General features: G+C 37.9%; 3 protein-coding genes across 3 annotated transcripts in view; 1 reads left to right on the forward strand and 2 right to left on the reverse strand.

The window, feature by feature from the left end:
* CLK1 (CDC like kinase 1) lies at nt 1-8151 on the reverse strand. Its single transcript, XM_030327541.2, has 13 exons — nt 8010-8151; nt 6019-6179; nt 5499-5727; nt 4427-4517; nt 3962-4028; nt 2746-2862; nt 2493-2659; nt 1876-1970; nt 1650-1779; nt 1424-1506; nt 839-918; nt 513-603; nt 1-381 (listed from the first exon to the last, which is right to left on the reverse strand). The coding sequence occupies exons 2-13, from the start codon at nt 6177-6179 to the stop codon at nt 238-240; spliced, it is 1455 nt and encodes a 484-aa protein (XP_030183401.1). The 5' UTR covers nt 8010-8151; the 3' UTR covers nt 1-237.
* LOC115519898 overlaps nt 7084-15211 on the forward strand; it is a 20383-nt gene continuing 12255 nt past the window's right edge. Inside the window, exons 1-2 of the mRNA XM_030323759.1 lie at nt 7084-7098; nt 7650-8354. Of these exons, the coding sequence (XP_030179619.1) occupies nt 7084-7098; nt 7650-8339 (705 nt within the window). The 3' untranslated portion in view covers nt 8340-8354. The remainder of the gene's footprint in view (nt 7099-7649; nt 8355-15211) is intronic.
* Nucleotides 12510-15211, reverse strand: part of PPIL3 (peptidylprolyl isomerase like 3) — a 12598-nt gene continuing 9896 nt past the window's right edge. Inside the window, exon 7 of the mRNA XM_030327547.2 lies at nt 12510-13372. Within this exon, the coding sequence (XP_030183407.1) occupies nt 13246-13372 (127 nt within the window). The 3' untranslated portion in view covers nt 12510-13245. The remainder of the gene's footprint in view (nt 13373-15211) is intronic.

The following is a 15211-nucleotide window of genomic DNA, read 5'->3' on the forward strand; positions in this document are numbered from 1 at the left end:
TTTAAATTTCATAAGCGCAAAAAATTTATTCTGAATAAATCATTTTATACAGTAATTACTGGAAAAAATGTTCATTACTTTAGCTATTTACTTAACAATTCAAATTATCCAAGCAAAATAAACATGGCAATAAAAAAAAATGTAAGAAATTTACAAAAGCTATACAAAATAACTTATTTAAAAATTAGACTGATACAGTCTATAAAATCTCTTCAAGAGAGCTATACTGTTACAGATCTATGTATCTTTTCTCAGGGGGTGAAAGAAAGGATGCTTTAAGGCTTCTCTGAGAGTAATCCTTTTAGCTGGATCATACTGTAACATTTTCTCAATGAGGTCAAAGAGAAGTTCATGTTCAGCATCCTGAGAGAGCATAAATTCCTGAAAGGAAAAGAAATACAGTCAACAATCTTTTCTACTACCATTTATTACCGTTTTATTTTCTACCATAAAAAGAAGGGAAATTCAAAGTTTTGATCATTTAAGCCCAAGCTTAAATGGGCCAGGCTCACCTTCAGAGGTTTACAGCGCCTTGAAACATATCTGCCAGCAGAACTGTGTTCATCCCAGTCTAATCGATCATGATGGAAATATTTACGTTTCCTAAAAGTAAATACCCATTCATTTATAATGCTGACAATGAAAACTTAAAAACATCTAGCAAAAGTGATTGGTTTCATCACTTATGATGATTTTATTGATCAAAGATTAACACTTTTCTAGAGACTTGGAAGATTACTTAAGTGAAGATGCATTTGTCAAACTTCACCATTTCATAAAATTCTAACCAGAATATAAAACCAAGTGGTACGAAAGATGTACCTACTCTTAAACATACCTCGTTTTCTGTATCATATGTTTTGGTAAAGGTCCAAGAATTCTTTCCATCATTGCCAAATGCTCCTTACTATCATGTGTCTAAAACAACAAACAGAACTTGTTAAGCACATTGTGCACTTTGATCTCATTTAACACAGCTGCTACACTTCTAGTCCAGAGAGAGGTCACAAGGAAGGTGATTACTAAAAAAGGGCAAACTTTTAGCAAGTTACAGCTGATAACAAATATTAAGGCACACAGAACAAGGTCACCAATGACTTCTCTAAATCAACAGCATAATTGTTTATAAATGCTTAAAAATGTTTTTAAATAAAATAATAAATTACAAAGGGAAATACAAATACCCAATAGCATCAGAGTCACAGGACTTTCATTTCTTTATACTCATCTACAGTTAAGTCTACAAGGAGAAAAAAAGCTACCTAAATGTGCATACTTTGCATTAAAGTGCTCATTCACATTAAATAAATAAATAAATAAATAAACAAATAAATAAATAAATAAATAAATAAATAAAGGGCTCATCCACACAAACAAGCACTTTTCTTGAGCAAAGCCATCGAAACAGATCACGGTCACTTACTGGAAATACTGTAAACCCAAGGTAGTATTCAATAAGAATACATCCTATACTCCAGACATCACACGGCTGGGACCATCCCAGGGCTGCAAAGCAAAGCAAACTGTCAGAAAAAGACTTCAATATTCCTTGAAGACCTAAAAAATGCCATAAAGATTAAGACTAGAATTCTGAGCTTCAATAAAGATATATATAGAAGTTCCCAAACCATAATTAAGAAGTAACTTACCTAAAATAACTTCAGGTGCCCTATAATGCCTTGTAGATACCAATGTACTGTGATGTTCATCATCATATGTTGCACTTCCAAAGTCTACAACTTTAATATCTGGATTTATTAAGGTACGTTCATCACGTTTCTGAAAATCGTAATTCATGGGTTAAGGAGGCATAATACCTTGAGGCATAAAATATTCATTTCTAACTATGAAAATACTAATACACTGAAGACTTACCATTTTGGGATTATATGCCTCTGTGTAGTCAGACTGCACAAATAAGATGTTTTCAGGCTTTAAGTCTGTGTGAGTCAACTTATTACTGTGCAGAACTGAGAATGAAACAAACAACTGCTGTAACTGGAAAATCAAAAACCTAACCAAACTCAAAGCCCTACAACAAAAAACCTCTCTGATGCCTTTTGCACATATCCAAAGTTGTCAACATCCAACAGTTGGCTAGAAAACCACCCACTACCTTCAGAGTTAGTCCACTGCCAGCTAACAGCTAACTACTCAAAAAGTAAATAAAGAAGTATCTTTCTCTTACAAAGCCAAGATTTATCATTCTTTAACCCAGTGTTTCCGGGTTAATATTTTTAAGAATCAAGCTAAATTACAGTCTTCTCTATGACAATGTACTATTGTACGATAGATAATATACTACTTAATGAAACGCAATGAACTGACCAGCAGCTGGTTATCAACATCTTCCTCATACCTACTCTTAGGCCAGGTTTTTAAGACCTATAGGTTAGATCCTATTTTTTATTTAAAAATCCCAATCAGTCTGGCACTAGATCAGTCTCAACAAACTCAAGATTCTCATTCTCAAAGATATGCCAAGTACTCACAATTCACGGACTTGCATATCTGATATGCCATCTTCCTGATATGATCCAGACGGAATGGTAGAAAACCATTTTCCTTAATGAAGTCATAAGTACTAAGTCCTAGTAGTTCAAATACAATGCAAATATGACCATGATGCTCAAACCACTCCAACATCTGGACACAGCGGCTATAAACATATGAAAAATAACTGAGTACAGCTTCTTATAATTCAAATCTACGTGACAGAATTTTCTGAATTGTTTTTATACTTACAATGTACTGCTGGGGTCTGTTGTATTCAAGTGTTCCAGAACTTGTATTTCTGAGCGAGCAGCTTCACAGTATCTATCCACATTTTTAACTATTTTTACTGCTACATGTCTACCTCCTCTGTTAGAAAAAGTCCAAGTAAAAAAAAAAAAAAATGTTAAAGATGATGTCCTACTCCATTTTCCTATCACTCTTTTCAAACTGTGCGACTTCTACTTTGACCCACTGTATTTATCTTCTTACATCTGTGGTCTAACATTTGGTTTTATCAGATGTACTATATGGAAGTACTCTCTTATAACTGCAACTCAATGTAAATAATGAGAATGATGCATATTTTTTTCATCAAACCACCACTCACATGAATTTTTTGGTCCTTCTACTAAAATGTATGTTAATAGTTGTAATTTAATAAGAACATTGGGGATATGACCACTTCAGTTTGTATTCCAATTAAGACTCAAAACATGTACATATAACAGTTTCTCCTTATAGTAGCTGGCAAATATTTTATCAAATTCTTCCTTTGTCTACGTTACCAGAAAACTTTAGAGATAGTAGGAACATAGTATGGAGCTCCAGCTCTCAAAACCTTACTAACCAATAGTAGGAAGCCTTCTCTAGTCATTTGTTTAGGAAAACTCTGCCATTCAAAAGGGGGGAAAAATTCAAATAGAGGACAAAAAAGGTAAAAGGAGAGTTCTTACGTTATCTCAAATTTTAATTTGAAGAACATGAATAAACATGTAATACCATTTTACAAGAGTATTCAACCCTAATGGTGTAATCACAATGATAGCATCTAAAAATACAGATTCCTAGGTTAACTACTCTGATAATTGTTTCAACATGCCTTAGGTAAGCAAAATTCCAAATACCCCTAACATAAAACCAAGGCTTTGAAAAGTTCTGATTTATATCACTGATCTGGGGCAGGGGGGATCACAATTTCCCAGTGGGATAACAAAAGAATACTTTCTAAAACAATAAAACCTGCTCTCAGCTTAAAATTAAAGGCTACGTACACTATTAATAGCTAATACTTAAAAAATGCAAAGTGCTAGTACCTTTTACTGGGAATTTCCCACATTACAGTAAAAAAAACCAAATGAAAGGATATAATAATATACCTCATTCATGATCAGACCACAGTCTAAAGCTAAAAAAAATTTTCTAATGCTGATGACCTCCCCAAATGCAATTACAGTAGGAAACTTACGCTTTATGATCAATGCACTCCACGACTTTTCCAAAAGCTCCTTCTCCTAAAGTATCAACAATTTCATCTAAAAGAGAGAAATAAAGCTCAGTCATACCAAGAAGTGGAAATAATTTACTTATCATAATAAATGCTATCAATGCACATTATTCTAGTTGATGCTACAAATTTCCTTATCACTAGACATTTTACTGGTCAACACTGTCAAAAAACATTTATAACTATTTTTAGGTCTAATTTCATTCTTAAGTTCATTTTATTAACTTGATTTACTGTTTTGGAAGTTCTGCTTAACAAATATTAAATTTCTAAAGAAAGAAAAAACACAATCCCCACCCACCAAAAGAAATGGAAAACAAACAAACAAAAAACAGAGAAAGAAAAAAAGATTTCCAAATCCCTGAAATGTTTATATATAGATTATGTTATCTGAAAAGTTAATAAGTGTTGAAAAATATTCTATACATCTTGCACTTAGTACGTCTCCACTCTGACAGATCAGGTGACCCTCCTCATCATCCTCTACACTCCTGGTTCTTTTCCTTCGGTGACTCTTCTGGAAACGTCAAGTGGGCGGCACCAAGATCATCCAGCCAATCAATATACCCGAGTGAATTCAGGGCAGAATACGAAATTCATTCAGCGGGGAGATATTCAGGCATTCAGATACACGCCAGGCCACAAACGGTTGGCAGGAGCAATTTCAAATTCAGTCCCCAGAAATTCACAGGGCACATAGTTTATGTTAACAGGAGAAAAACATGGCAAGGAACAGATTTTCAGATAAGATACTCAAAGTGGCAAGGCAACAAAACATAATACAATTGTTTTTCTTAAAAAAAAAAAAAATGCTTAGTTGTAGCATTCACTGAAACATAATTTTAAGTTTCTAGTGTTCTAATTTAATGTTGCAAAATTGTAGGATGTAATAGTTACTTGGTCAAAGTAGACTGTGGCCAAATTAAGACTTCCTAGCTAATCTAACAAATATTGAAGCAGTAAATAAAATTAAAGTCCTAATTTTGGGGAGAAAAAAAAAAAGATTTGGCATACAAGAATAACACTATGTCATTTAAAATGTCATCTGAACTATCTTCAAATTAACCCATAACCCATAATGTTCCAATCTGTTAAGTGGTTTGCTTAATGAAAAAAGAATTAGAAAGCATGCTTTGCTAGAAAAAGGCATGCCTAAACCCTTAATCTTACAAAAATAAAATGCCTATTCTACTTTTGTGATAAACTTCAATTTATCAAAACAAATCAGATTTCTTGAAGTACCACAAAACTAAGTTAATCACCTCCACTGTTTCACTGGAATGACAATTAATTGCTAACTAGTAATAAAATGTTACTCTATTACTTAATATGTATTGTATTCAGGAGTTTCCTATGCAATGCACAAACACAGAAAGAATCCTGCAAGTTAAATTGAGATGACTTCTTTTTAAACACAACTTTCTCAAATAATCAAATTCAAGTTTTCCTGTCCCAAGGGGGAAATAAACTTTACAGAATGTTTTAAAAGAGCTCATACCCCATGTGAACGATGGTGTGAAGTACTATGGTGAATTCTATGTTTGCTTTTATAACTACTTCTTCCACTTCTACCAGAAGACTTGCTACTATGGTTCTGGTATCTGCTTTCATGGTCTCTATGGCGATGTCCAGGTTCACATCCTTGACTGTAGTCATTTCTGTATTCATCAATGTAGCGTCGACTATGATAATCTTTCTCATTTATGGACCTGTTTTCCACATAATGGCTAAAAACAAAAAATATTTTTAATGATTTATGCTAATACTAGATATCCTCAAATTGACAGTACTCTTAATACCTTTTGCTTTCTCCACCAAAAAAACCCAAAAAAATCCCATGCAATTTTAGAAACGTTATAAGCCATCATTGGAAACAAACAAATGGTATTCATGGCTACTTATTTAAGTGATGCTGTAATTTTAATCATGAAAATATACCCCCTCCACCGTTTTACTGAGGTATTACTGACATACAACATTTTGATGCAATATATATTCATATATATTATCATTCTTACCTATCAGATGTTTTAGAGTGATTATATTTGCAGTGCTTATTCTCCCGGGCACTGCTATGTGATCTCTTCTTTCTTTTATGACTGCTGCTGCTTCTCCATTTTCCACAGTCCCAATCTTTTTCCTCCCAATCAGGGCAATAAGTTCTCTTCGAGTGTCTCATCTACATAAAAGAGAAGTTTTAAGTAGTATCCCACCTGTCAGCACTGAACACTTCAATTAATAAAACTCTTCTTTGCTAATTCATTCTGGCTGTGATTTTTAAACTGTTTTTATTTTTGTTTCTTTAAATATTTATTTTTAAGTAATATCTCAACACCCAACACGGGATGGAACTCACAATGTAGAGATCAAGCGTCGCATGTTCCACCGACTGACCCAGCCAGGTGTCCCTAAATCGTTCTTTTATTTGTATGTTTATTGTTTAATGTTTGTTTGTTTTTGAAAGAGAGAGAGGGACAGTGTGAGCTGGGAAGAGACGGGGGGGGGGGGGGGGGGAGTGGCGGCAGAGGATGTGAAGCAGGCTCTGTGCTGATAGCAGGGAGCCCGATGTGAGTTCGAACTCAAAAACCATGAGATTCTGACCCAGACGAAGTCAGACGCTTAACTGACTGAGCCACCCAGGTGCCCCTAAATTGTTCTTTTAAATCGAAGTTCAAAATTCTTTGTCAGCCAATCTAAAATCACCGATAAATCCGATGAGAGCACTGCGCCAAAATGTGGAGTCCAAACTATTAACAATATTCTGCATTATCCATGTTATGCTAAGACTTATTGAAAGTGTGTAGGAAAAGAAAAAAACGGGGAGAGGGCTGGAAAGTCCAATTCATCAACTTGATAAAAACCTTACCCCTTTCCTGTCAGTAGCATAATTTACTATAGGTCCACATATGTAACTCTCCCCATTTAAACGTGTATCAGAAACTAGCCTCCCAACTCAAATGCAATCCGAAACGTTCTTTGCGACACTCATTATTGTGTATTTCTGTAAAGGAGATAAATCGCCAAGGCCTTTTACTATACACAAATCAATGGTGGCATTAGAAAACCACAAAATACCATCTTCGATGACCATTCCCCCGGCATGTATATATATAACAAAACCTAGCTTATCTTAAAAGCAATCTTACATAATCAACTTAGAGGAGGGCAGCACCTTCCTTCCAGAAACGTTTCGAAGAAGAATCCCTAACAACTTGGAAAACACACACACACACACACACACACACACACACACACACAGAAATGACTTTTCATTGTTCACTATCGTTCTTACCAGTACTAACTGCTGGGGCTCCACCACGTCTCTGCACACAACTCGGAGTCAAAATATTCTAAAGGTTGCTCTCAACACATTGGGGGATCGAGGGCGCAAAAACTCCAACGCATAAGATGTCTGATAGCCTGACTGCTCTCACACCTCCTTCAAATATATCCTATTATTTCTCCTTTTCCTAAACCCTATTTTTGTTAACGCCACCGAGGGCAAAGACACTCGTGATTTTCACTTTATTAAATCTTTTAAGACTCGAGTAGACCTTAGGTGATGTCTCCTCGTATCAGCTCAATGCGTCTTTCTCTCCGTTTGCTAGGAACACAGTTCCTCACAGGAGGCTGACATGCACATTCCAAGAGACAAGTAAACATCACCCACAGCAGGAAGCTTCGCCTCCTCCGCCCCGCCGCCATCTTACAGTTCCGCCGAGGTGGCCAGGGCCGCCGACGACAAAATGGCGCCTACGGGCGTCCGGCCAAGCCCTGCCAGCTTAGCCAAGTACTACGCCTCGCCAGTGTCCGGGGAGTCGCGGTTCAAGGAGAAACTCGCGGCAACAGTCTCGGCAGAGAAGACAAGCGGGCCGCCTCCGTGCGACCCAAGAGGGTGAAAGAGGGGAGGGGGAAGGGTCGTCGTACTAGAGGTTGTATGCACCACAGGGCGCTCTCCGGGCACAGAAAAAGGGTCTTGACACCTAGCCCGCTTCCTCCTGAGTCTTACCTTCCTGGCCAGAGCGTCCAAGCCGAAGAAGACAAAAGCTTGCAACGCGACGACAGAATAAGCCCAGCTGGCTACCACGAGCTCCAACAACAAAATGGAGCTGACAGCCGCAGCGTCTGGACTCTCCTCGAAAATATTGGTGACGCTGCGAGCGCGTCCCCGCCGCGGGGCGGGACGGGGCGGCGCGTGCGCGTCACTAGAGCGCAGGGATGGAAGGAGACTAACGTAGGAGCCGTGTGCGCAGGCGCCGGGTGGGGAGCTCAGCGACAGAAGGTGGAGGTGGAGGAGTTGCGGACGGCGGCTCTGTCGGCCATGTTTTCCACTGTCTAGGTCTTAGGAAATAACGTAAGTACTGTGGAAAAGTCTCGTCCATGCTCTTTAAAAATATTTGGGAACGCTGGATACAAGAAGTGAGGCAAGCATGATACAAAATATCCTGCGCCCTGAATGCAACCACTAAACAATGTTTAAAAAAAAAAAAAAAAAAAGAAAAGCACCACTTCTATCATGTAGCCCTAAATTATTGTCTGGATTTCAGCATTTGCTAAGGTTCTGAGACCTATTTTAAACTAGTTAAGGCTTTAGTGGCTGGGACTCACACACACTGAAATTGGATTGGAAGAATTTTCAAGATTTTGAAAGTTTAAACGAGTGAACATTTTGGAGACAGGAAGTGGATACCCTACACAGTTAAAACATTTTGGCATTAAGCCGGTCCTTTTCAGTGTTAAGGCCAGATGAACTGTAAAAAAAGGAAATGGAAGGTCATGAGGGAAAAGCGCCAGGAAACAACCTCTGAACAACAAAATCTTCAAACTACACTTCAATGGACCAAAATAATTGCCAATCCTGACCTCGCACCCTTCCTCCCCTTTTGTTTCTTGAACAAAATGATTGCTTATTCATTCCAAACTTAGTGGAAAATGTATAAAATCAAACATTAACGATTAAGCATAATTTTACTGCTCACACTTGCACAGGAGAGCAACGTATATTGCCCAGCCCTATGCAGATGCACAATTATGGATAAAAAGTGATGAGGAATACATATTTCCAAAGTATCTGTGGTAGTTTGCATTTCTTAAGCCCCTTTTCTTAATGGATTTGAAGATGCTTTAAAACCATTAATACTTAAATCTTTACATTGGGGCCAAGATCACCAAATACAAGGTAAATATTTCAGAGGGAGAAATCACAATAAATTGTGAAATTTGTAGCTGTTCAGGATAGAGTTAGCACACTTAAATGTTAAACAAACCTAGGGAATCCTGGTCTTTGGAGGATGATAGCTAATCATAGTGGGCTAGTTATTGTGCCAAGCACTGTACATACATTTTCACTTAATCCTAACAACCTGCAAGATAGGCATCAACTATATTCTATTACAGATAAAAGTTGCAGTGCATGTGCAGAGAGCAATTTAGAATCCCTACAGTAAGAGTATAAGGGTGAAAGAAAATGAACATTGAAAAAATTTTATATATACTACCAAAATTAGTTTCTAAAATGTGTTTTTTTTCAAAATGGTTTTAAATTTAGCAAACCCTCTCACACCTAGCCAGTTACTAATGTGAGATTTACCCAAAGGTACATTTATGAAATGAACTATTTTGTGTGTTAGTGCTTATGATTGTTTGGGGCATGCTATGCCCCCCCCCCCCCCCATAATCTCTACTACCTCAGATTGTGACTGTATTTGTAGATAGGGCCTTTACCCAAGTACTTAAGGTTAAAATGAGGTCATTAGGATGGGCCCTAATCCAATATGACTGACGTCTTTATAAAGAGATTATGACATAATTACCCACTGAGGAGGATCTTGTGAATATAGAAGATGGTCATCCACAAGCCAAAGTGAGAGACGTTTGTGTAAATAACCCTGCCCATGCCTTGACCTCCTAACTGCTAGTCACTATAACAGAATTTTAAGCTACCCAGTTTCTGGTACTTTATTATGGCAACCCTAACAAATTAATACAGTGCAAAGATTTTAAAATGGTATTTTGGTGAGGGGCACCTGGGTGACGCAGTCAGTTGAGCATCTGACTCCTGATTTCAGCTCAGGTCATAGGATCAAGCCCCAAGCTGGGCTCTGAGCTGAGCTTGGAGCTTGTTTGAGATTCTCTCTCTCCCTTGGCCCCTCTCTCCCACTCAGTCTCTGTCTCATAAAAAAATAAATGGTATTTTGGTGGAACCTTGTAACTTTATTCCCTAATGAGTGAAGTTGAACATTTTCTCTTTTCTCTTGTGACTTGTCCATTCATACCTCATTGCTTTTTTGAATGTACAGTTCTATCTTTTAAGCTTTTTAATTGCAATAAAGTTTTTGATTTTCATATAATTAAACCTGTTTCATCTTTACCTTTGTCATGTTTGTGAACTGAGAAATTCCTCTTTGGAGGTGTTTCTCCCCACCCCCGCCACCCCGGAAACTTATCCATTTGGAATTTTGGTACACCATGTGAGGCAAGATTCTTTTGCTATTTTTCTGCATATAATTTACTGGTTATCCTAACACAATTTATGGAGTAACTCTTTAATGATTTTGGATATTGCTTTAATTATATATTAAACTCCTGTGTATACACTACTCTACACTCTTATACTCTACTCTCTAAAATACTATTCTAGCTATATTCCCCACACCATTTTATTTATTATTACTATTCTAATGTTTATTTTTGAGGGAGAGCAAGTGGGGGAGGGGCAGAGAGGGAGACAGAGGATCTGAAGTGGGCTCCGTGCTGACAGCAGAGACTGATGGTGCTTGAACTCAGGAACTGAATGATCGTGACCTGAAATGAATTCAGACAATTGACTGAGCCACCCAGGCGCCCCTCCCCCACACCATTTTGATGTTTGCAGCTAGTAACATTTTCGTTGTAATTTGTTTTTTAAAATTTCCATTATCAGTTATTCTGGATGTGCTTTACAGTTATTATGTTGAGTTCCCATCTCTACCTCTACCACAACTGGTACAAATTGAATTGAAAAGAACCATCAGTTTTCTTTTAAATTCAATAGTGAAATGGTAACTAATCAACTTTTCTAAACTGATTAAAAGTTGAATCCTATGTATTAAAATTTATCTATTCGGCCGCCTGGGTGGCTAAGTTAGTTAAGCATCCAAATCTTCATTTTGGCTCAGGTCATAATCTTATAGTTTGTGAGATCAAGGCGGGCGTTGGGCTCCAAGCTAACAGTGTGGAGCCCGCTTAGGATTCTCTCTCTCCTCTCTCTCTCTGCCCCTCCCCTCACTTGTGGGGCAAAGCATTCTCTCTCTCAAAATAAACATTTAAAAAATTAAAAAATAATAAACACATTATAAGAATGAGATCTAAGAACCAAATACCCACCATATTGGTACTTAAAAAAAAAAGGACAGTTTAGAATAAAAATTGAGGGAATACCAGTCAATACAAGAACATTTTGACAGTAAAAGCCTCTTAAGAGTGAGGACAAAAAAATTCAATGACATTCAGTTGGAGAAGAAAAATATCAGGTATAAGAAATGTCAAACCAAATTCTGGCCCAAAAGAGGCTTTAGTATTAATTCTTGAATCCTAAATGATTAAAATAAAAGGGTGACTCAAAATGTGAGGGCATTAGGGGTACCTGGCTGGCTCAGCAGCTACAGCATGTGACTCTTAAAATTTTTTTTAATGTTTATTTTTGAGAGAGAGCGAGCGAGCATGAACAGGGAAGGGGGAGAGAGAGAGAGGGACACACAGAATCTGAAGCAGGCTCCATGCTTTGAGCTGTCAGCACAGAGACCTATGTGGGGCTCGAACTTACGAACTGTGAGATCATGACTTGAGCCGAAGCCGGACACTTAACTGACTGAGCCACCCAGGTGCCCCTACAGCGTGTGACTCGATTGCAGGGTCAGCCCATGTTGGGTGTAGAGCTTACTTTAAAAAGTGAGGGTTATTAGTATAATTGGCACATCAGTTTAGTAGAAGGTATAAATGGTAATAAGAGGGTATTGCAAGCTAACTTCTAAACTGTAGTTAAGAAAGAAAATATTATTTAGATCAACTATTTGCAGAAATGATACAAACCAGTAAATACCTGGCATCAGTTTTAGAATACCCAAAACCTAATCAAGGTGTGGAATATGGTTCTTGATGAAACCAATGGGATAGCCTGATAAATGATAAGGCCTGATTCAGTGAAAGCCCTACGGTCGAGATAAATGTTAGGAGAGCAGCTTCCATTTACTCTACAGAACACTTACCGCATGCCAGAAGTTTTATACACATTATCTCATTTAATCCTCGCAATAGTTTTATGAGGGAATATTATTTAGGGATGAGAAAACTTGGAGATGTTAACCTGCCTAAAGTTACTAGTAGGGGGCAGAGCTGTGATTCAAACAGTCCAGGACTCCACAACTGGTGCTTATAACCAACTAATCGCATTTTCAAAATGATCACCTGTAGAATTCTGTCCTACAGTACTGTAAATGATAGGCCTTAAAAAAAATGTTCCATGGGCAAATTGGGAAATTGAGTGTTTGCTGTACTATAGGACTTCTCTGTGCCTTTACTGTAATTCTAAAGACCAGAAAATAGCAAATGGATTGGCTGGTTTTTCTAGACCATCTCTGTATCTTGTCCTTTCTAACTATGCAAAGTGAATAATTAATGGACAAGGATACTTCCAGGATATGGACTAGATATGGCAGGAATATGTAACTAGGGTGCTCAAAAATACTTGAATTTAAGGCTCAGAATTTGTTTGTTTTTTGCTCAGTGTCTTTTTATTTTTAAATGTTTCTTTATGAGAGAGAGTGTGAGTGGGGGAGGGGCAGAGAGAAAGGGACAGAGGTTCCAAGTGGGTTTTGACCTGACAGCAGTAAGCCTGATGTGGGGCTGACTCACAACCACGAGATCATGACCTAAGCATAAGTGGGACGCTCAACTGATGGAGCCACTCAGGTGCCCCGAGGCTCAGCATTTAAGAATGAATGTTTATATGTAATAATTAAACAAAAGGGCTTAAAAGAAATTAAACTTAAAGAAATACATTAGATGCTAGTTTTAGTGAGGAATATGCTCTAATAACGGGAATAAAAACTGTGTAGGGCCCTTTGGTACCACCAACTCATAGAAGATCTTAGTTGTAAACAAGCAGAAGGATGATGCAGTCTCTTGACATAATTTAAAACTGGGTAAACCACAATAGGTGTGTTCCTCTGAATAGTCTGCCAAATATTCTTCCAGATCTATTATAGCTACTGTGCAAATGGATTGGCATGAATACTTATGTCCTTAATGTGTACATCATTAAGAGGTCGGTATGTCTTCTCATTTACTGGTAACTTCTCCAATTCATCTAGAGTCTCTAGACCATCTATTACCCTGAAAGAGAAACCATATAAATGTATGAAACATACTATCGAAATACCTATAGCGTTAGAGTTTCCTTAAAAGAAAAGGATAATGTCTCAAAGTTCTTTGAATTTCCTAGTTGAGTGTACAATAAAATACTGATTTGATTTTCTACCACAGATATGAGCCAAAATTCAAGAATTCATTTTTATGCCTTTAGATAATAGCAATGAATAGGAATATTACCACTAAAATATTCCCACAGCATAGCTACAAATGGGTCTAATATAACCATTCACAGATTTTCTTTACTATGGGAAATACCCAGAGAAACTATGTAAGGGTGACACTGTTGTTAATCAGTACTGCCCTATACTGAAGGTGCTGAAGTGGGTGGCCACTTTGCACTTTATTGTGTAAATATGGTATTTTTATACTTTTTTACATCTGGACAACAACAAAAAACAGTAGTAATAAAATAAGAGGAGGGGAAATGGGACACTTAAACCCATTTACAGCAAACCCACTTCATGTTTTCACCAAGAAAAAGAAATATTGACAGCTATCCTTCTGGCAAGTTAGTCTAAAACATTTGCTAAGAAAAGGTGGCTTTAGATTATACCTCCTAGTTCAACTCAAATCAATTCTGGAGACTTATAGTATTACTTAAAAAAAAAAGATAACAGAGGGGCGCCTGGGTGGCTCAGGTGGTTAAGCATCCGGCTTCAGCTTAGGTCATGATCTCCCGATTCCTGGGTTTGAGCCCTGCATAGGGCTGTGTGCTGACAGCTCAGAGCCTGGAGCCTGTTTTGGATTCTGTGTCTTCCTTTCTCTCTCTGCCTCTCCCCTGTTCACACTCTTGTTTCTCTCTCTCTCTCTCAAGAATAAACATTTAAAAAAATGTTTAAAAAAAAGATAACAGATTTACATTTTATTTTGCATTTCTTCTTTAAAATTTTTTTATTTACTTATTTTGAGAGAGAGAGGGAGAGAAAATCCCAAGCAGACTACACACTGACAGCACAGAGTCCAATGTGGGGCTTGAGCCCACAAACCCTGAGATCATGACCTGAGCAGAAAACCAAGAGTCAGATGCTTAACCAACTGAGCCACCCAGGTGCCCCCTATTTTGCCTTGTTTTAAATGTTTGTTTATTTTTGAGAGAGAAAGAATGTGAGTGGAGGAGGGGCAGAGAGAGAGGGAGACACAGAATGTGAAGCAGGCTCCAGGCTCTGTCTGGGCTGTCAGCACAGAGCCTAATGCGGGGCTGGAACTCAAGACCCCACACGAGATCAAGACCTGAGCACAAGTCAGGCGCTTAACTGACTGAGCCACCCAGGCACCCCGACATTTCTAATAACCTTTTGAATTTACTTCCAAATGTAGAACCATTAAAGTCTTTAAATTTTAAGTTTCAAAAGCTGTCTCTCCTCCTGGGTCAATAAGAGAAACAGAGGATATGGGAAACAGATCTCAGGCAAAAAAGGGCATGTAAAATTGAGGCCAGTAGGTCAAGTATTTTGGGACACGGGCCCCTTTGAGAATCAAAGGAAAGCTATGTACCGTATTCCCAGAAATAAATGTGTTGTATATATATAAAACACAGTTGCAAGGAATTAAGGGACCTAAGGTTAAGAATTTTTTTTTTAACTTTTTTTTCAATGTTTTTACTTGTTTTTGAGAGAGAGAGAGAGAGAGAGAGAGAGCGAGCATGAGCTGGGGAGGGGCAGAGAGAGAGGAAGACACAGAAGCTGAAGCAGGCTCCAGGCTCCGAGCTGTCAGCACAGAGCTCAGCTCTGGGCTCGAAATCACAAACTGTGAGATCATGACCTGAGCGGAAGTCAGACGCTTAACCAACTGAGCCACCCA

Source organism: Lynx canadensis, chromosome C1 (genome assembly GCF_007474595.2).
Source record: "Lynx canadensis isolate LIC74 chromosome C1, mLynCan4.pri.v2, whole genome shotgun sequence".
Classification (NCBI taxonomy): domain Eukaryota; kingdom Metazoa; phylum Chordata; class Mammalia; order Carnivora; family Felidae; genus Lynx; species Lynx canadensis.

Bases quoted from the DNA above. Each gene is read 5' to 3' on its own strand.
- CLK1 (XM_030327541.2), bottom strand. From the start codon at position 6,179: ATGAGACACTCGAAGAGAACTTATTGCCCTGATTGGGAGGAAAAAGAT. The intron at 5,728-6,018 runs GTAAGAATGATA...TTTTGTTTTTAG, and splicing joins CACTCTAAAACATCTGATAG to CCATTATGTGGAAAACAGGT. The intron at 1,507-1,649 runs GTAAGTTACTTC...TTTGCTTTGCAG, and splicing joins GGCACCTGAAGTTATTTTAG to CCCTGGGATGGTCCCAGCCG.